Source organism: Egretta garzetta, unplaced genomic scaffold, assembly GCF_000687185.1.
Source record: "Egretta garzetta isolate BGI_Z169 unplaced genomic scaffold, ASM68718v1 scaffold568, whole genome shotgun sequence".
Lineage (NCBI taxonomy): Eukaryota > Metazoa > Chordata > Aves > Pelecaniformes > Ardeidae > Egretta > Egretta garzetta.
This window is the reverse complement of record NW_009260625.1, coordinates 37,213-58,924: the sequence shown is the minus strand read 5'-3', so window position 1 is coordinate 58,924 and position 21,712 is coordinate 37,213. Positions and strand designations below refer to the sequence as shown.

Below are 21,712 nucleotides of genomic sequence, written 5' to 3'. Positions count from 1 at the left end.
AAATATTATATATATTATAGATATTTTAAAGTGCAGGAAGGGAAAATTGCCATCTGATTTTGCTGGGTTTATGATACAGGGCGTACGCCGTGGCACACAGTCAAACTTCTACGTAACTGTTTATTTCCAGGTTACTGACATTTTATAGGGGAATCGCTGCCTAATTTCATGAAGACAAGGAACGTATGCAGAATCCTTTAAAATGTATAAAAGAAGAAAATAGCGACGGCCTCTTTCTCGCACTGCGTGCATGCTACTTCCCATGCACTTCAGGGATGACTGGAATTTCAGCAAACGCTTTACCATTCAAGGCTCATAAAACCTGCGTATGCTGCACATGTTTCTGGATCAGGTTTGTGCATGTAGCGTGTGTTTAGCACAATCTGAAAATGCAATGCTGAAAGTAACGCTGCTCTGTGCTGTCCATGTGTTGTGCTTCAAATTAATCTGCACCGGGGAGCCTCGCATCCAAACGTTCTGGTTTCTGTGAAACGTCTGATGATTACACACTCGGTTGGCTCAATAATTGTGCTGTTAAATCCACTTTTGCTCAGTAATTGTGCTGTTAAACCTGGTTTGGAGCCTTGGTCTGGAGACAGGGGGTGGGTTTATTCACTGCAAAAGGTGGGTGCTGTACCACCCACCACCACCACCCTCCCACGTTTCAGCAGCCAGGGCAGCAGCTGCTGGGGTGTCAGGGAGACGAGCGGCTTGGCACTGGCAAGAGGTCTCCCGTCCCCCCAGCTCTGCCATGTGAGGAGATCTAAACGTGCTGTAATTCCATCCTGTTACACAGAAGCTTCACTCCAAGGTCTGAAAAATGACTTCTACCCTGCTAACTCTGCCTGCGCCGCTCCGCAGCACGGCTCTGCCTCGCCAGGAGACAGCTGCTTCCGCTGAGCCCAAAGCAGCTCATCCAGAAAACGATAGAAAGCATCTGCTCAGTATCAGCTTTGGCTTCCTCCTCCTCCTTCCCTTCCATTATGCGTGTTACTCTGGGTCTCGAGTCCTGGCACGGATGTAGAGATGCTCTCTGCAGCCTGAGCACGTTCATCAGCGTGAGGATCGCAGTGTCTGTCAACGTTTCCTCCATGATACTTGAGAGTGCTTTGAAACCAGCGCTGGCTGCCTCTCAAAAATCCTAGCGAAACGTGGATTTCACTCAACTCTGTGCCCCAGGGCCATATACCTCCTGGGCACGTGGTTCCAGCCAGCCTCATCGGCTGTGGTCCCAATGCAGGAGCACCTGAAGTGCAGATAACCTCATCTAACTATCGTTATAGATCTCCATACAGATGCACAACATGGGTTTTCTGCACAAGTCCACAATCCCACCTTTTTGAGGGCTTTTTAAAATCTCATCCTTTCATCCAGCTTATGTGCTGCCACACAGATAGCTGAATGGGTTCTCCTGAAAGGACCTTCCGAGGAAGGGCAGAAGTGAGCATCGGGAGGTGATGGCGGCTTCAAAGGCAGTTTTTCTCACCTATTTTTTGCTACCAAGGGACATGTATTCCCAACTCCTGCCAGGTTAATGGATTCACCCCCTTCACTGCTGAGACTCCTCTGTGCCCAGAAGTATCTCAGGTAGCTATAGGAGGAAGCCATGAAGATTTAGTATTCCCAACTCCTGCCAGGTTAATGGATTCACTCCCTTCACTGCTGAGACTCCTCTGTGCAAAGCCCAGAAGTATCTTAGGTAGCTATAGGAGGAAGCCATGAAGATTTGTATTTTTTCCCTTCTAAGTGGCGTATGTTAAGCATTCTGGGACAGAAAGGTCAAATCAGGATTCAAACAAAAAAGAAATGCATGCATTCCCCCTTCCTTTTGACATTTACCACCCAAGACCAGTCACCTCCAGTCACGGGCACGGGCTAACTGGCTTCTTTATGGGCTCTGACCCAGATCTTCCCTGTGGCTGAGATGCTTCTCTCTTCCTTTTTCTCTCTCCTTTCCCAAGTATGGCTCCAGCAACTACAGGTAAGCTAGCAGAGAGCTACAGTGCTTCGGTATTGTTCCACAAGAGGCAAAAATCAAATGCAAACATATACATCTAGCACAATGATAGGCTCAGATACCCAGGGCCAGATTCGGAGAACCAGGACTTACTGCTCCACGAAGCCATCGGTCTGCCTTGCCTCCTGCCACATTCCTGCATGCAAAATGCCAGGGTTTGGAAGTGGATACACCATGGGTAAAGCCTGAAACTGGCCCCAGGTGCTCTGGTTGCCCAGCTCACACCCACGTACAAAGGCCAGCTCCAGCTCCGCGTCGTTCGGAGACCACGTGTGGTACCCAAAAGCTGTCCCAGGAACTGACACGGGCTAGACCGGCTCTAGCTTTCCCCTCGTATTATGTATAATTCAGTGGAATTCGAACGTGGAGCCAAAGATTGCTCCACAACCACCTCAGAAAAGCTTGATTCATCAGATGGCATTTGCAAGTGGCCATCCCGGTGCCTGTCCCCTGGAAAACCCCTGGTTACGCCAGCGAAACTCTCCGATGGCTGTGCTTGTACAGGTGGGGGTCCCACGCTGGTGGCCGTTCCTAGCAGATACTCATAACTTATACTGACTTTTCAGTGTATGACTGCAAACAATTTTAATTTACTCATCTAGAACAGGCTTTCAGTACTACAGAAAAAAAAAATAAATGTTTCCATATTATTTCTGGAAGCTTATATAAATTTTTCCACTTTTCTCCTTTCCTCTGGGCAACACCTCCCCTTTGCATAATTTCATTAAGATGTATAAACTCTCCAAGATACATACCAGGGGGAGGAGAGCAAAAGCAATAATCACGGAAAAAAACCCCTCCAAAATAGCACTTTCCATCCAAGTTACACAAAAAAAATTGCAAAATTCCTTGGCACCAGAGGCATGGGGAATCAGAGCCACCTCCAAGCAAGTGAAGGTGGGGTTCCTGTGTGTGCAGTCGGGCCGTACCAGCAACGTTAGCAAAGAGATTTTTACAGACACTTGAAGTAGGGAGTCGCAACACCCCTTGCTGACAGCCGTGCCACTGCTAGTCAGACCACCCAAATTACAGGCAGCACTGGAACATCACCCTGCGCCGTGATCACACCCTCCCTTGGCATATACGCTTACCTCAAGTGAAAAGGTCAGAGATCCCCACGTATTTATTTAAAACACAGAAACCAGCCTGCTGTTAGATGTGGGACAGGGCCACCTAGGACGTCAGCTGTAGGATGTGGGGGTTTGAGTCAGAGTTTCACGTCTTCTCAGATTATGTTCAGCTGAGGATCTGAGTGAGGATAGGGAAAAAGAAAATGATGTTTATGAAGTCTTATAACCCTGTCAGGCAAACTGATTCCTTCTGCAAATTAAAGAAATTTGTAAACTGACCACAACAACCAAGGTAATGTCCCATCTGCCCAGGATCCATCTAGCCTAGCGAGGGCTGTGCTAGAGCAACTCTCGCTCCACGGACCTTCACAGAATCACAGAATCGTTTGGGTTGGAAAAGCCCTTTAAGATCATCAAGCCGAACCGTTAATGTAACCCTGCCATCCCACCACTAAACCATGTCCCTAAGCACCACAGCTACATGGCTTTTAAATCCCTCCAGGGATGGGGACTCGACCACCTCCCTGGGCAGCCCGTTCCAACGCTTGACAGCCCTTTCGGGGAAGAAATTTTTCCTAATGTCCAACCTAAACCTCCCCTGGTGCAACATCAGGCCATTTCCCCTCGTCCCATCGCCTGTTCCCTGCGAGCAGAGCCCGACCCCCACCTCACTACCCCCTCCTGTCAGGTAGAAACCATTTCCCTCCTCAAAGCAGACACACAAGCTGTCTGTTTAAAGCCACTTCCCAGGTGCTCTAAGTCACAAGAAAAGCAAAACTGTATATCAGCAACCGCGGATATGGCTTTGTCAATTCTAGCTCTTGGATTAAATCAGTACTCTTGCAATCTAAATGATGCATAGGAAATGAATTGATGGTCTTGGATCTTTTCCCAGCAGGCTCAACGCCACCAGAACGAATATCACCGTCTGGCTCTCCTCTTTGAGGCTTCAGCAAAACACACTGAGCAGATACAAGGAGCGACCTGCCTTCGCCTTACGCCTGCTCCCTGCCTAATTCTGGATCCCGGCACCGGGCAGGGCTCACCGGCCAGGCGCTCGCTGCTATTTCCCTGGCTGAACCAGATTGGCAAAGACAGGGACAAAGTAAAGCCTGGAAACTTTTCAGCCATGAACACGTTTCTTTGCCTGTTACTCATGTCCCTGTAAACATTTATCCCCAAATGGCATTTGAAGATCCACATCCTATACTGGATTTGTGTTTGCTCTTGGCGTGCCTCGGACAGTGAAAATCAATAAAGGCAGCTTCACTTGCAGGAGCCTGAAGCCGTGGCGTTTGCTCAGTGAACATCCCATAGGCACAGCCCTTCACTGCTAAAGAGAACTGAACCAAAGTAAAAATATCGCAGGTACTTCTTCTGATCTTGTAAAAGGATATTCTCACTGGAGCTGAAGGGCTGGGCTGTGCAACCCTTACAGCACTGAGCCCGTACCGGCACAACCAGCCCATTGAGAAGGCCTGGCACAGAAACGTTCCCCACAAGTCTGTGGTTTCAATAAGCCAGCGAATTAGTTAATGAAGGACGGCAGCATCTCCGAAATGGTTGAGGTCTCAGGCCCGAATTTTAGAGGGTGCCTTTTTCTGATGAAGTTAGCATAAACGTACAGTAAAATCCTTTCAGGAAGAAAATGGTCCCCACGTACTGGTAGGGTGCTGCGCTAGAACGATCTCTCCAAATGAGTGGAAGTTTTGCACCAGATTTTATAAGGGAGGAAGGGTTTAGCCAGACTTTTTACATTGGCAGCAAAAAAGAAGAAAAAGCATTCACCCGCGTGATTCATTTCAGCAGCTCCAGGACAGCCTGTAGTTTCTTACAGGGAAATAATTGGGATCCAGAAGCATATAAAAGGCCACTCCAAATGCCATATGTCTTTTAATCCAACAAGGATGTTGTAGGCCACTGTCAGCCTGACTGTGACAAAGAAATTACTGCCAGGAAAAAAAAAAAACCAAAACCAAACTCAAACCCAAAACAAAACCCAAGCCATAGGGAAGAGAAAATAAAGACTGCAGAGATTGTTGTCAAACTTTTAGCAGGTTGAAATCAGAGCTGCCGTGCACAATGGCGCAGTTTTCAAAAGAGGCATCTGGAAAAAAACAAGCTTCAAGTCATTCTGGATGTGAAGCCAAAGGCACTGAGAAGCAGCATTTTGGGAACAGAAAAGAAGTCCATTAGGAGGGGTCAGGGCAGAAACAGTTCACCTCTACCCAGGTAGTGATCAAGCTCTGAGAAGCATCCCAGGTTTTTTGGAGGGTGGTTTCACTGGAGCTCATTTAACCCTGCCCTGTGTGTGACAGAGCTTCAGAAGCTGAGCGGTGGAGCGGCAGAAGAGCCCTGCAAACACTCAGCACGTTGAACTGCAGGATTTCTTTGCTTTTTGTGATGTGTTAAGACCCGTTCAAAACCCCTCGTAACCGTCGCATTGATCTCGCAAGCTGTGCCTGACTTCAACGCTGCGATGTTAGAAACAGGCGACATCCACCAGCCCGGCCTTTGGTGGCCATGTGGACACTGCCTTCGCCTGAGGACTCATAGAAGGAATCAAGAGCTGCATCTCCAGACGTGGTGATTGCTGCGGGAGAGAGCAAGAGCCTCCCCCCGGCTCAGGGTGGCAATACCTTTGCATTTGCAAGTCAGCTCCAAAGGGTATCTGGCAGCTCACCCCCCTGCGCGAGCACGTGTGGGACTCGAGTGTCCTTTGCCAGCCATGTCTGAAGCTCCTTTGCTGCCTCCTGTACAGGAGCCCGCGCTGTGAGCAGCCCCTGAAGGCTGCACAAGCTCAGACCACTCAGGAACTGGCAAAGGATGGGGCATCTTGTGCGGGGCAGGGAGGAGAGGGGCCAGCAAGGAGCCCCCCGAAAGAGGGCTCAGCAGATGGGGCACGTCCCGCGGCCCGGGCCTGTTTGTGTGACACAAGCAAAGTCCCAAGGAGTAAAGCCTCTTCCCTTCAAGCAGATGGTGCCTCTGTGCCCAGACAACACCGCAGGCTGGTCTGGGAAAAACCAAAAGGGGTATGTGCTGTGAAGGATGGACAGAAGCAAGGCAGAGAAGGACAGAGAGATTAGTTTTTCTGCTGCAGAAAGCCTGTAATAAAGCTGTCATGACAGAGGAATCGAAGCCAGGCCCTGGGCTAGCAGCCACGCTGCCATGCTCTGGGCTGTGAGCAGATCATAGAATCACAGAATTGTTTAGGTTGGAAAAGCCCTTTAAGATCATGAAGTCCAACCGTTCCCCTAACCATGTCCCTAAGCACCACAGCTACACGGCTTTTAAATCCCTCCAGGGGTGGGGACTCGACCACTTCCCTAGGGAAGATGCCATGGTTGCGGAGCATCCCAAGGGGCAGAAGGAGGCTTGCGCAGCACACGGCGGCCGCTTGCTCTACACCAGGGCATTTTGTCAGCGAGCCTCCCGTTCTGACGGCAACCCAAGGAGGTGCTGCAGATAATCAGAAACTCAGGGCAAAAGCCAGGGCCGTGCCGTGGCAGAGGTGGTTTCCATGTTCTGGAGTTCTCGCCCATGAACTTCCTTTGCATCCTCCTGAGACTATGAAAACCCATAGCATCCCCAACATCCTCTAGCGAGGAGTTTCACAGCTACAAGCCTCCAGAACAGCACCACACCAAAGCACTTTTGTAGTAAACCGAGCGTTTTAGAGTTGTTTTCCTTTCCCAAGATGAGTAATGCGCAGCTGCTGACAGGAGCAGAGCCAGCCCTGCAGGCAGCAGGGCTGCTGAGGGCCAACAGCCTCGGGACTTTGGGGCACTTTTACCCCAAATCCTCATAACCCTGCCCAGCCCCGCTGCACATCCCAGCACGGGGAATCCCTCCCGGCCGCCCCAGCCCACGCCACTCTTGTACACCAAGGAACAGTCGCTCACGCTGGAAGTGCTGTGGCCAGCAGGGTAACGCTGGAGAACCAGTGTCTGCGACTCCTTTTTCCACATCACATAGGACTGCCTTAGTTCTATAATACGCCGTGCCTAAGTCCAGTCTGTGTCTGTCCATCCTTTAAGCTTCTTTGAACTTAAGTCCAGCACAAAGCTAATCACACGGCCAACATTTTGCTAATAATAGCAGCAGCCCTTTGGGCTTTCAGGAGCTCTGATTGCAGCCTAAGAAAACTGCAGCGATGCCGAGGTCTCCTCCAAGCCAGCCCTTTTCTCAGTCTGGTGAGGAGAGAGCAGCAGACTGTAAAGCTAAAATGCTCATTTTGGGACCTTCAGTCCCACCCAGGCTGTTCACTGGTGTTTCGCACCCCATGCCGTCTGCTGCCAAACTCCTCCCAAGCTCCTCTGTGGGGGCAGTCAGCAATCAGCAGCCCCATAATGAATGTTAAAAGCATTTAATTAAACGAATATATTGAGATAAACACGTTGCTAGGCTGATCAATGCAAGCACAATGATAAACAAAGCCTCGCAGGCACAAGGACCATGTCCACGTGGGACGTAACCTGGAATGCCTTCCTCTGAGGATGCGCTTACCTTTCACGGTGGGTGTAATTCTTCTATGGGGTAACTCCTGCAGGGACACCCCGGCCGGGAGCGTACCTGCTCTGCCGGGGAGAGGTGGCCAAGCTCAGCCTGACCGGGAGGAGAAAGGCAGGTTTCAAACCGTGGTGCAGCACTGCTGTCTGCGTGATCATTTTTGTGGCCTTTTAATTACTTCAGAAAAAATGATTTAATTAAGGCCTCTTCCATACAGTTCTAGCACAAAACTGCAGCCTGTCAGCTTTACTGGTCCTAAACCGAAAGGAGAGTGGTCCCTGGGAGAGGACGCGCTGAGGCTCCTTACGTGATGCCCATTTGGACTCCTGGAGCTGATCTCCGGGCTAGCGAAGATGGGACTGGATCGCTGCGGTCTCAGACCACCAGCACCCGGGGAAAACACCCATGCTCTGGGCGAAGGCTGAAATCTGTGGCGAGAGGGACGTGTTCTCAGCCATAAATAGCTTTGAAGGTTTGAGGAACTTTCCCAAGTGCTAAGTGTGCGAATTATTCATCCACACCGGTGCTGGCTCGCAAGGACAGCGCCGCCTCACACCTGTTTAACACGCTCAATTTTAAAGCCAATTTACTTAACTAGATTTTAGTACAAAAGACGGCTAGAAACATATCTTGTTCTCCTGGGTGAGATCACGCTGGCATTTTCTTAGGTCTCAAATACACACAAACATCGATACTGACAGCAATCAATTTACAACCCAGCTGGCTTTTGCCTTTCGTTAAGCACGTTTCCCAGCTTTAATAGGTTAAAACTAAGGTCCTGAGAGGCATCTGGTTTCCAGCTCTGTTACGTATTACAGCCCTATACCCGGAGCCTCCACCTATCCAGCATTTTACTTCCATAGGACATCCTTGCAACTACGGTGTGGGAAGAAGCCGCAATAAAACTCTCATGATAGGTCAGAGCCCAGAGGGCTTGGAGACTAACCCTCACCTTCAGATATATCCCCTGGACTTTGGAGAAGCCAAGCAGCAAACGAGAGCAGCAGAATCCCCTGCCCCCGAGCAGAGGCACCCCCCTGCCACTCTCCCCTGCCATCAGGCCAAAGTCACCTTGCAAAACCGCCTCCAAATTCCCTTTCTGCGGAGAATGCCTTGGAGTTGGCATGGCCAGGCTTTCTGCAGGGCCGCCCGCCCAGGAGGGGTAAGCAGGAGGGTTGGGAAACCCAAACGCTGGGCACGACCCTGTTGCTCATTCTGGTTGCGTGTCCCCAGAGTCAGTGGCTCTGTGTTGGGAGGCCCCTGTCCAGGTCCCACGTCCCTTTACGGATACCACTAATTTTACCAAACTTGGTAAACTGGGAGGGTTGAGGAGGGAGCAACGGGAGTTACAGAACAAACACAGCCAAACACCACACGAAGAAAGGCTGATGGAAGGGGTTTAGCCTAGGGCAGAGAGAAAAAAAAAATCAATGGGGTGATGAAGCATCGCTCACTGCAGAGGGGGCTGTGGCAATCAGCAGGTGCTCTCGGCATCCTTTACAAACGAGAAACACACAACCCCATTTCCAACAAAGACAGGAGAGGCTGCTGGGACACACAACAGCAGGAGCCGTGGGGATGCCTATGGAAATTGCAACTTAAGGATATTATGGAAACCCTTTCCTCATCGAAGGGCTGGAGGAAGAGTGCAGTTCCCCCGGGCTGTGTGAGAGCTGGACAGGACCCCCAGCATCACCCCACTTCCACGCAGCCGCCCTGGAGCGGGAGGAAGCTTCAGCCTCCCCGTGCTGGTGGGGCTCTGCCCTGCTCGGGTTATCGCCCGCCAGCCGGAGGAGGGAGAATCCCTTCAGGAGGGGAAGCTGCAGCTCCAAGATTAGACTCCGGCCCTTGATAGTGCCCGGGGTTCCCCGCCGAGCACGCAGCTGGGCAGGGGGGCAGCCCCGGGCATGGCCGCGCGGGGATAAGCATTAACGGTTCGGCAGGGACGAGCTTATCGTGGCTGCTTGCACAGGAGCAGGAGGGGAAGAAAAGCATGCCAGCAGCAGCAGCACAAACATCCTAAGGCCCCGTCTGAGAGATGGGCAGGACAGCAGTAAAGAAAGAAAACATAAAAAAAAAAAAAAAAAAAAAAAAAAGGAAAGCAAAGAGGCATAGGGTGCCCATAGGGTTTGAGCTTGGCTCAAGGCAGGAGCAGCTGTAACTTGCACGCCAGATTTTACACCACCTTCCTAAAACTTCTGAAATTTCAAGCTGGGGGAGCTCTACCTCCTCTCAGGAGTATTTATTCCCTTTTTTTTTTTTTTTTTTTCCCTTTTTTTTTTTTTTTTTCCCTTATTCTGCATTTCCTCCTATTATCACCATCCTCAGCTTTCAGACACATCGCTTGGCAATAAGTCGCATTGGCCGTTCCCTTTATTTTGTAGCTACAGACACAATCTCATGTGGCATCTCTCGTAGATGAGGCCTCAGGAGGAGCAAGATAAATCCGGCTGCCCCAGCAGGGGGGAGCCTCCACGGGTTGCTGGCACCAGCCCCAGCACCCAGGCCTTCTCCAGCAACACGCTCTGGGGCAAGCCAGCCTGCCCTAGGCTGGCAACGTTGACTCCAGAGACGCTGCAGGATGGTGTTAGGGAAAAGGTCTTAAAATCCACTTTTACAAACCACCTGAAACAGCAGAACTATCCAGAACGGGTTAGCAGAGAAGCGGCGTGTTCCTGCATTTATTCCTAGTGGTCCAGGCAACCCAGCCCCAGCTCAAGATTTCGTTGTTTATGGGCATAACATGTTCGTTTTATGGGAACAGACCTGCTCTGTGCTGGAAGACTTCCTGCAAGCAACTGTGGTGTTAATTTAGAAGATGGCACTCCTCCCAAACAGTCGTTATTAAACCAATAACCCTACGTTACCTCCAGCATCAAGGGGCAACGTGCTGTTGGAGGCAAGACAGAACAAAGGTCCTGGCTGGAGGAATTGCAAAAGGGCTTAAGGGCTGTTCTCTTCAGGGAAGGGAGCGAGATGCAGCCTGGCCAGACTCCAGTGCGTGTGGTTTTGAAGATCCTCACTTGAGCTGTATTGTGTTGATGTGCAGCGTTTAAGAGCTGCCACTTCTGCACCCATGCCTGGCTGCGTTACAGGAACTATTTTCAGCATCTCTCTGCCAGAACCGACATCTCTCATGACTTTTATCGTGGAATGGGTGCGTGTTTGTAATCAGCTTGGAAAATCTGTTTCTGAGCTTAATTCTAAAGCCTCATCTTTGCTACGGAAAGGACTGCGCTCGGTTACACAGCTTTCCCTCCCTTTAGCAGCATGGGGAATGATTTGCTGTCCTGGGAAAGTGGTCACAGCATAAGCCTGCGGGGTTTTGCAACATCAGTGTTTGATGCCTTCGGTTTAAGTGCTGAACACACTGTACAAACACAAGTGGACAGCCTGAACTGGGAACTCTTCCACAGTGCTAAAATTGCCAATCATTCCGGGGACCCTGTGAGCTCATCAGTAGTTCGTGCAGCGATTTTATCAATTCACAGTGGGAGGCGAGGGGTTAATGCCAAGGTTAAAACCACTGGAGAATCTGTCTCAATTCTTTCAGCTCTGCTAATCTTAAGGATCACCTTGCATGTTCCCACAGCAAACTTGCTTGAGAAACATTTGATTTAAAATGCCTTCATGAAATATCTTTCTGAATAAACAGACCACCCAGGCTTGGCAAGGGCGAGGATGTCAACCACCAGCCTAAGATGAGGCAGACCAGCCCTAAACGCCCCGTGCCATGCCTCGCCGTCATCGGAGGAGGCACCTTTTTGCATCGTATCTGTAACCAAACCAACACTAGCTGTGCCTCAGAGCTCTTTCCAAAGGAATCCCAAACTTCAGTCCTCCCAAGCCTGCCTCAGTCTGTACTTCTGCAAGCAAACAGATGAATACATTTCCTAATCATTTGCTTTGGCTTAAGCGGAGCACCAGCAAATTGCTGTCTGGCTAAGGTTCTAGCTGTGCTTCAATGGGGAAGATCATTAAGGAAACAGCTTGCCTCGAGAGGCTGGAATCTCCATCACTGTCCAACCCCTTCCTACATCTTGCCAAACATCTGGCAGGACCCAGTTAGGGAACCTTATTTCTGCATTAGGCAGGGTGGCAGGCTTAAAGACAGCTTGAGATAGCGTCTAGTCCTGCCTAGGGTAGTTTGCTCGTCTAAATCAAGTTGTTCTGGGATCATACATTAGAAATGCGTTGATAAGGCTCTGCCACGCAGCTAATGACGAGGCCGCCCGTGCCTCTTGAAGCTTTCTACATGACCTCATTTCTGCAGGATTTGTTTTTCCACAGTCATTCATGCATTTTACCTCCATTAAAGAATCCCTACCTTATATCGACAGGAAAAGTAAATCTTGTTAACGTCCTTTTCCCCAGGTGAGGAGAAGGTTGTAGGGCCAAAGTAGGGCTCAAGTCATGGGTTTAGCCCCCCTCCTTCCTGTGGACTGAAGAACAGTGCCGTGCTATCTTCAAGGCCAGCTGTCGCACAGGCAATAACCCCATCGCGCCGGGCGACAGCAGCCCAGATAAGCCACCCTCAGCCCGCTGCCACCGGGCCCTACGGCTCTGCCATCGATACCTCAGCAAACGCGCAGCTTTTGTTCTCATCTTTAGCACCCTCGCGGGTTCACATCCCACAGAAGCCTCATTTTTCATGTTCACAATGAGCAGCCAGGAGGGTTACACGCGGGACCATCAGGTTCCTGCACAGCTCCCCATCTTGAGAACCGAGAAGTCTGAAAGCCAAAATCTGCTTCTGCAAGAAATCAGAACGACGGTCAACACCACAGCTGCGGGAGCACCTCATTTCTTTAACTGGACTTTAAGCAAAGGAATCGCAGTTTAGCCCACTGCCTTCACGTCACTGTACACCGCTAATTTCTGTGTGCATCCACGGAAACACGATATACGGAACAGCTGTTTCTGTAAGATTTTTTATTAAAAATACAGCCCGCAAAGCAGATTCCCCCATAACCAGACGTGACTTCTAGTGTCTGGGCTTCCCCCTTGGCTACCAGAGAGGGCAGCTCAGGACTGCAAAGCCATTTATTTAGCAGCCTTTCGTGAGCGTCAGCGTCCTCCCTCACGCCAAGAGGCCCGATGCCCGCTCAGCACAGCCATAGCTCTGTTTGCATCGCAGGAAGCACCTTGCAAAGGGACAATTTATTGGAAAACTAAAGGATCTTCACAGAAATGCGTTACAGTGGCAGGAGCAAACGGAACGGGCAATTTCCTACTTCCTCTCATTTGAATGAGCACAGTGGTTTTTCTTCCAGGGCCATACATGTGTTCTGCAAAACTCCATTAGCCAAATAAAACCAGCAGTAGCTCATTTAGATTATATATATGAAAAAAAAAAAAAAAAGAGAAAAAAAACCTATCCTGAAGTACAGTATTCTAGTTAGAAACCTTACCTACAGGATTTACTAGCAGCAGCAACTCATACCTCTTCCTTGGTAGATTATGGGCACCCACAGAACAAGCACAGCGTAAGATACTTGAAATCAGAGATTTCACTACGCAAACACAATTTTCCCCCATTAAAAAAAAAAAATAGATTAGAGGAAGATATAAACATCTTATTTATTAAATCAAATAGAAATGCAAAATATATTTCACATGCCTTACATGGGAAAGAGATGAACTTCCAAGACGTTAAAACAAGACTGCGTCGGTCGACACGCGGGAAATAGGAACATTATAAACAGTCACAGAGAGGAGGAAGGACTGGGGGGAGGCGACACGGGGATGACCGGCAGTTCCCCCCCACTCTGAGAAAGCTCTCCTAAGACCAAGGATGGAGTTTATGCTGAGCAAGCATCACAAGCCTGAAATTAACTTTAACATATACTTATTTTGGAGGAAGTTGTCTAAGGAAGTACAATTGGCTAATAACTAGTCGAAACAGTGGTCTAAGTTATGTATACCACACTTGGATGAAGTGGACATGGGTTTGTTTTCTGAACATCAGCAGGGACAGTAGGAGAATCAGAAACACCAAAAAAAGCTTTTAAAAGCTGGATCAAGCCACAGCCGCATTCTGTGCGACTCCGCTACTAAAATAAGAAGGAAAAAAAAAAAGATGAAAAATTAAACCTATTTTTCTAAATATTTTAATTACTTTGTCACCCTCCAACTCTTCCTCCCTCCTACACAATTTCTTGGAAGCTGAAATGACACTCAACAGCAAATACAAAGCATACACCAATAGTATATTCCACAGTTTTTCTAAAGAGTCAATAGTCCAGCAATTTTAAAGTGATCTATGTGCAAAAAATAAACACATGAAAGAGTTTCTTAAAAAAAAATAAAAATAATCCACTGCAGCCTTAACTTCGACTTAAAAAAAAATTCTGAGGATTAGCACTAAATTTCCCAGCGGAGCACAGATCAGTAACTGCAAGTATTCTGCCAAACCTGTGACTTGGTGTTGCAGAACTGTCAACATCCCAAGTTTACGACCTGCTGGCAAGTGGAAAACAGCCTGTATCCCCAAAAGTAGTGGGAAAAAACACCATTCATAAACCGGTCTTCTGATATACATAAACATACGGTGCAGGTATGTATTCAGAGACTGCTACCTACAGCTGAGAACAGTCCTCCCAGCATGACTAACAGTAAATGATTAACAATAAAATGTGCAAGATTCGTTAAGAGCAGTATTTGAAATGTTCCTGACTGCTCGAATGCCCCTAGGCCTAAACTATCCCCTCGTTAATAGTGGTGTAAGTCAGGGCAGCTCTGGTGAAGTTACAGTAGAAATCACTGTGCAGGAGGATTTCTGTGTGAGAAGAACAGTCCCTTGAACTACAGACTAGTTCAGTCCTGACCGCACTACAATAGGGAATTGTGTTTAAACCATGAGTAATCATGTAATCATCTCCCAGCATAGTACTTCTTTTCTGCACACGTGGAATGTAAATGGCCAAGATTTACAACTGATGATTTCTCAGATTTAATGGATTATATTTTGTTAATGGTTAGGGCAATGCAAACTCAGTTAAAAAAAAAAAAAAAAAACAAAAAAACACACCACCAAAAAAACAACCAAAAAAAAATCCCACGCTCACTGCTGTCTGCTTTTTTCTTTATTTGATGACTTATCGGGCACACAGTTAGGGTTTTATAACAGTGCATAAATGTTCAGAAACATCGTATTACTTGGGTTCGGGCGGGGAAGAAGGGTGGCCCTATGGTTAAAGTCCAGGTGTGGAAGACACACCGCAATAGGTGATAAAGCTAAATTACTTTTGGGTAAGTTGTAACACTCCTGTCTGTCATTAGTTTAGTAAATCATAGAATCATAGAATCGTTTATGTTGGAAAAGACCTTTAAGATCATGTCTGTCATTAGTTTAGTAAATCATAGAATCGTTTATGTTGGAAAAGACCTTTAAGATCATTGAGTCCAACCCGTAACCTAGCACTGCCATTCCAGCACTAAACCGTGTCCCTAAGCACCACAGCCACACGGCTTTTAAATACCTCCAGGGGTGGGGACTCCACCGCTTCCCTGGGCAGCCGGTTCCAAATGGAGCAGGCACCCCAGTTCCTAAGCAAAGGCTGTGAAACAAAACAATCACCAACTCATAAAATGCATTGATGAAAACTCAGAGGAGGAGCAAAACATGAGTAGTAAAGTCACCTGGTGTTCAATGGCTTTCGAAGTCACCTTGCAAACCAGGTCAAAACATCGAAACTATCCTCAACTTGAAAGCCAAGTGGCAGTAATCTCCCTTTTACCACCCACCGCTGCGTGGGACAGAGGAGCGTCATGGAAGCTGAGGGGGAGACCAGCTGCGGGAACGTGACCAGTCCTTGCCGGCGTGAAGGAGTAGCACGCTGGACCACAGAAGAAATCTCACCCAACAACGTGAGACCTTGAGGATGAAGAATGAAGGCAAACACACTTGGCCTGATGCAAACCACATACCTTAATGCAGGAAAATGGTGGTTCTGGTGCAGTTCAAAGCACAGCCAAACTGCTTTCGTTTGCTGAGGATGGCTAAACGCTAACAACACGCATCAACATGTGTTTCAAGTGCTGTTAGAACCATACCATATACAACATTTAACCTTGTTTCCCCCCCCCCCATAATGCACTAAAGTAAATCCAGACCTTAAGGAATAACTTGCATAGTAAGAAAAGGTCATCAATTTAATCATTTACTTTAAGCAGGCAAGCAAATTTGTAAACATTCAAAAGCGGCAGCATCCAAGTTACAAACAATTTAAGGAAAAAAAGAATTGAGATTGTTAAGGTTCTTTATCCTCTCAAAAATTTTGGAAATAATCTTGTAAAACACTGCAAACATTGAACACTCGGTTACACCTCTTCCAATCCTGCTAGCAGTCCTGCCTTCCAAGGAATTCTGCTCTCTAAAACGCATGGTCTCACAATCGCCATACTTTTTAGTATTTGCCGTTTGGAAGTCAGCTACCGGAGCATTTCACCTCAGCCTAAATCCCGTTAGCAAAGGGAATGCTTGTGTCTTGATTCAACACCTCTTTAACTTCCGAGGGCAAAGCGTCAAAGAGGTGATCTTCCACCACGAGCCCGCTTTTCCTGAGAAGCTGACACTGCCCCAGCGTGGCTGGCAGACGGTCCAAGCAGTTTCCCTTCAGTTCCAGATGAGTCAGCTGCAAGAGTTGACTAACTTTATCTGGGATTGAGGTAATACAGTTTTGTCCCAGACCCAAAGTCCTCAATTTAACACACTTAAACAACTGTTTTGGCAAAGTGTCGACTTTGTTTCCCGTGATGTGAAAATGCTGCAGATTTTGAAGCAAACCTATTTCCACTGGAATCAATACGATTGAGTTGTAGCTTACATCTAAACACCTAAGTTTCTGTAAACTGAACACTGCGGCTGGTAAGGATTCGAGTTTGTTATTGGAGAGGTAAAGAGACTCCAAATTCTTTATGTGGGTAATGGAGGAAGGAATGTTGACTATTTTATTGTGCCACAGCTTTAAACAAGTCAATCTTTTTAAGTGCTGGAAACTGATGATTTCTTCAATTGTGCGTATGCTATTTGACTTTAAATCCAGTTCCTGTAAGTTAGAGAGGCTGAAGATGGCGTGGGGAATTCTCTCCAGTTCACAGTTCTGCAGTTCCAACTCCGCAACATTAGTCATTTTCTTAAGGCTATTGAGTACCACAAGCTTAGTGCCGTCATTATGAATGACCAGTTTTGTCAGATGTGGCGCCACATCTGTGATATTGGGGGGAATTTTGGTCAAATTGCTCTTCACGTGGAGAATTTTAAGGTGTCTCAACTCTCTGAGAGATTCAAGCCCTATCATTTTATTGTTTTCAGAGTTCAAGTTGCCTATCAAGTACAATTCACGGAGGTTTTTGAGCAAATACACCCACGCAGGAATTTCTGCAACATCTGTGAATTTCACATGAAGGCATCTCAAGTGGTCCCGGAGGAAGCTGAAGGCAGTCTGCTCGACCTTCGCAGGGCAGTGGTACAGATGAAGCTCCTGAAGATTTGTCATCTGGGAAATTTTCGCTGGGATTTTCGCTTCAGGAATCAGCTCCAGTTTCAACACATCCAGATCCGTCAGATCAAACACCGCGTCGGGGACCCCCGACAGCATGAAGAGGTGCAACTCTTGCTTGTCCTGGGCATTGCGGCAAACATGCTGCCGCAGCTTTTCGAAAGTCCACTCATGGTTTAAACTGATTTCCCGTAGTTTGTTCTCACTTACCTCTGACAAAAAGACACCGAATCGCTTAGAATACAGCTGGTCATACTGATCTACCATATGCAAGAGAAAGGCAAAATCATTTTTGACATCGGGGATATCACTGAAGCTACTCTCTTCTCTGACCTTTTCAAAGGAATATTCTTTTAAAGGTATTCGGAACAGCCAGAAAAGCGTGTAGAGGCAGATAAAACCATAGACACAGATGAGGGAAATGTAGCTGATAAGCAGCTTCTTCAACATGTAAGCCATGTTGTGTGTACATTCAAACTGCGTGTAGCCAATCAGGTGTTCCACTTTCGGGTTGCAGATGTGTTCAAAGCTAATGGTGTTGACAAAGTTTGCAGTATAGCAGAGAATAAATATGAACTTGACAGTCTTGATGACAGTCTGGCCAACATAGAGCTTGTAAATCAGATCACTGTCCTCCACGTGAGCCCGGAACTTACGGACTTTCTCAAACAGTGCTTTGGCTTGCTCTCCATCTTTCTTATCTAAAATAGTGACGCTGGGAACCTCGATCATTGGCTTGTCAGCTGAAAATTTGAAGCCAGACTTTGTTATCATGGGAGTGCTGGCACTTGGGCTTCCTTCATCACTGCTAGTGGAAACGTACTTGGGCAGGGACTGGGCACCAGTTAACCTCTGTTTGTTCTCCTCGGAGTCCTCACATGCCGTTTCAGACAATGCTTTTGTAGTCCAAGGGGACTCAAAGCACTTCCCTAATATGGACACAAAATGCTCAATTTTTGAGCAAGTCTTGGGATACTTGAACCAAAAATTGCTACTGACTATTAAAATGATAGTATGGATGAGAACAAGGTAGGGAAAATACTTTGAATACCAAGGTAGAGCCAAATGATAGCACATCTGGTTAATAAATACGTATTGCTGAAAATCCAAGTTTGTTTTACGGCCGGACGAATCTTTCTGCTCCTTCTTCAGCTCCTGGCCTGATTCAGTGGGTTGATACTGAGAAGAGGTAGCTCTGCTCAGAGGTACGTCAGGTATTACAGTAGGGGTGCTTCCGAAGGAAACCGTTCTCATTGATGCTTCTTCTCCTTGACCAGTGGTTGTTTCAACAGTGGTAAAGTCAGCCTTCCCTGACGTGCCGGGTTGTGCTTTTGAATTTACAGTAGACTGTAAAACTGGCAAGCAGACCACCTGGTCTTTGGTCAGCTGCATGGTTCCAGCAAAAATGGCAACCATTAACATAACAACAGCTAGATAATCCATAAATACATCCCACCATGGTTTCAAGATACGGTAAGTTGGCTGGATGTCATTGAGCGATGCAACTTCTGCAAGGGTAAACATTCCTACAAGAGAACAAAGACAAAAATCAGCACTGTTGACCGTTGAGCAGGTTATTTTACCATTTAGCAACAGTCACCCCCCACCATACAGATCCTCAGAAGGTTCCAGTTTCCATCATGTTTTGTTGCCTGTCACACATTGCCCATCATGCCACTCAACACTGTTTGCTCAAAGGATATGTACTGTAATGATGCATTACTTCAGCATCAAACCAGAAATTTTCGCACTTCAGGCCAGATGATATTTACATATCTTTGCCACTTCACTGTACAAGCGTCAAGGCCTGCTCTGTGCAGCTGAAACATATGAAAGGTAAAGTGCTGTAGCCGATACGTATTAATAACATGAACAGCAACAACTGATTACCCTGCACAAAATCTGATTCTGTAAAAATGACTGCTTGAGTCTGAACATGTGAAATCCAGCACTAACATTATTTTGTAGTGCCTTGCATTTAAACAACTTAGCATTTGTTAACTGCTTTGCACCTTGCTCATGACTTGCACAGCACGTTTTCGGTCTCTCGTTACAGTATGAGCAAGGTCTCTCATTTCTTTTCATCTAACACAATAACAGTCAATATCTCCCACTCTTTGCTACTGAGCATCCACATTGCTAGCCAGACTGATTGGCTCCTTTCCCTTAAGTACCACTGCACAAGCGAAAGCCTTGCAGTTACTACATGAATATTTGACACAATTTTTTTAAAGTGGATTTTTTTACAGTGAGAAACAATTATCACCTATTCGTTGGACCAAATGGTACTGCATAAAATTTTTCCCCAGTTAATGAAGAAATAATCCTTCCTCAAAAAACCCCAATCCAGCTAAACAAGGAAAAAAACCCTACAACTCTTTCTTAACATAATGGGGAAAATATTTTTTTCACATTATCATCGCAGCCTGGTGATTATAGGAAGCTGGTTAGTCCAGGTAGCACAGGAGCAGGCTGCAAGGCTTTCACTTTAAATTAAACATATGCACTGAGAGACAAAGTGGCAAACTGATTGTGTGAGAACCCAAACCTCTTTGTAGCTTTAAATAGCTTGCTTTGCTTTTTGTTTTGACAAAATCTAGAGGACTCAACTTATCAGCTTTTTAAAAAGCTAAGCTTCCTGTGCAAGCAGGATGTGGCAAAATCATCATTTTAACTGCTGAACTTGTGACCCAAATTTGCCATTTCTCAAGTAAAATATGCAGCTCGTGTGCACATGGAGTGGGGAAGGAGACAGGACGCACATTACCACACAGAGACTGGCTCCTTTTGGCTGGGAAGAGAACGGCTTAGCAGAGCACAAGGAGATCAAAGCAGGCAGTATAAGGATGCATCAGACTTCTTATTTTTAATTTGTAGAATACCGATTCGTACAGACCTGCACCTCACAAACCCTAAAGGGCAGCCTCACAGGCAATGAATATACAACGCGATCGTTTGATTATTTCTAGCCTACATTTCTCTGAAGATGACGACAGGTATTTCTATATGCAGAACTCAAATATCAGCTACTGCCTATATGGTCAAAGGTACACATTAGCCCCTCTCCTTCCCCGCACCAGGGCGAGCAGCTCCCATGATCTCTGTCTGCGGGAAAGGCCAGCGGTCACTGTTACAGAGCCCAGCATGGAGCTCACGATGAAAGCCTCTCCTCCACCACAGGGAGGGATCCAGCCCCTGGCCTCCCACGCTCTCCTCCCTGGAGCTTTCTCCAGTTTTGCATACCTCGCCTGGGATGTGGTGAAGGCAGCCAGAGAGGAGAGGGTTGCCTGACTGCAGCGCTCATCTCTGTGCTCTTGACACAGCTGCCAAGATGTAAATGCTAAGGCTCAGTTCCTCAGGGAACGGGCAGAAGGACCTTCCAGCTCTCTGCCTCTCTCTTTTCCAGTGGGCAAATGAATGTCAAATATTCCTCCCTCATCAGTAACACAAGTTTTGGGGGTCTTACAGTTCTCCCAGCTCCACAAGAGCCTCCCGAGCCTTTCCCCACGCACCTTCCCAGGGCTGTGGTTGCTATGGGAAGTGCTGAAGGAGACAGGCCAGTCACACACCCCACTGCTATCAAAGCCTCACAGTGCTTTGCTTCAAGGTAGCTACAAACTCCTGTTTTCTTTAATATTTCCCAGTGCTTACCCAGTCTGAGTCACTGCTTGCCCTAGAATTGCTACCTTTGACATTTAAATGTGCAAAAGAATAGCATTAGTCATTTGTACTAATGTGAGCAGATAGATATAAAAGGACCTGGGTGGGCTGTTTGGTGGATAAGGAATTGGTTGGATGGTCACATCCAGAGGATGTGGTCAATGGCTCAATATCCAAATGGAGACCAGTGACAAGTGGTGTCCTTCAGGGGTCTGCACTGGGACCGGTGCTGTTTAATCTCTTCATCAATGACCTAGACAGCGAGATCGAGTGCACCCTCACAGCAGCTTTGCAGATGACACCAAGCTGAGTGGTGCAGTTGACATGCCAGAAGGACAGGATATCATCCAAAGAGACCTGGACAAGCTGGAGAGGTGGGCCTGTGTGAACCTCATCAGGTTCAACAAGGCCAGGTACAAGGTCCTGCACCTGGGTTGGGGCAACCCCTGGTATTAGCATAGGCTGGGGGATGAAAGGATCAAGAGCAGCCCTGCTGAGAAGGACTTGGGTGTACTGGTGGACAAAAAGCTGGACATGAGCCGGCAATGTGCGCTGGCAGCCCAGAAGGCCAACCCTACGCTGGGCTGCATCAAGAGAAGTGTGGCCAGCGAGGCAAGGGAGAGGGGATTCTGCCCCTCTGCTCTGCTCTGGTGAGACCTCACCTGAAACGACCAGCTCTGGAGCCTTCTGCACAAGAAGGACATGGACCTGTTGGAGTGGGCCCAGAGGAGGCCACAAAAATGATCCGAGGGCTGGAGCCCCTCTCCTATGAGGATGGGCTGAGAGAGTTGGGGTTGTTCAGCCTGGAGAAGAGGAGGCTCGGGAGACCTGATTGCGGCCTTTCAGTGCTTAAAGGGGGCCTGTAGGAAAGATGGGGACAACCTTTTTAGCAGGGCCAGCTGTGACAGGACAAGGGGTGATGGCTTTAAACTAAACCAGGGTAGGTTTAGACT

The 21,712-nt window shown here is 47.7% G+C and overlaps 1 protein-coding gene across 8 annotated transcripts in view; it reads right to left on the bottom strand.

The window, feature by feature from the left end:
* The window catches only part of LRRC8D (leucine rich repeat containing 8 VRAC subunit D), a 63,956-nt gene that overhangs the window by 6,234 nt on the left and 36,010 nt on the right, over window positions 1-21,712 (bottom strand). For 4 of the 8 annotated variants that reach the window (XM_009645501.2, XM_035900926.1, XM_035900925.1 and 1 more), the window contains one exon: window positions 15,050-18,625. In XM_009645501.2, the coding sequence (XP_009643796.1) occupies window positions 16,053-18,623 (2,571 nt within the window). In that variant the 5' untranslated portion in view covers window positions 18,624-18,625 and the 3' untranslated portion in view covers window positions 15,050-16,052. Of the gene's footprint in view, window positions 1-2,138; window positions 2,154-2,844; window positions 3,266-15,049; window positions 18,626-21,712 lie in introns of those variants that run through there. The other 4 variants (XR_004842833.1, XR_004842834.1, XR_004842835.1 and 1 more) reach the window with 3 other exon arrangements.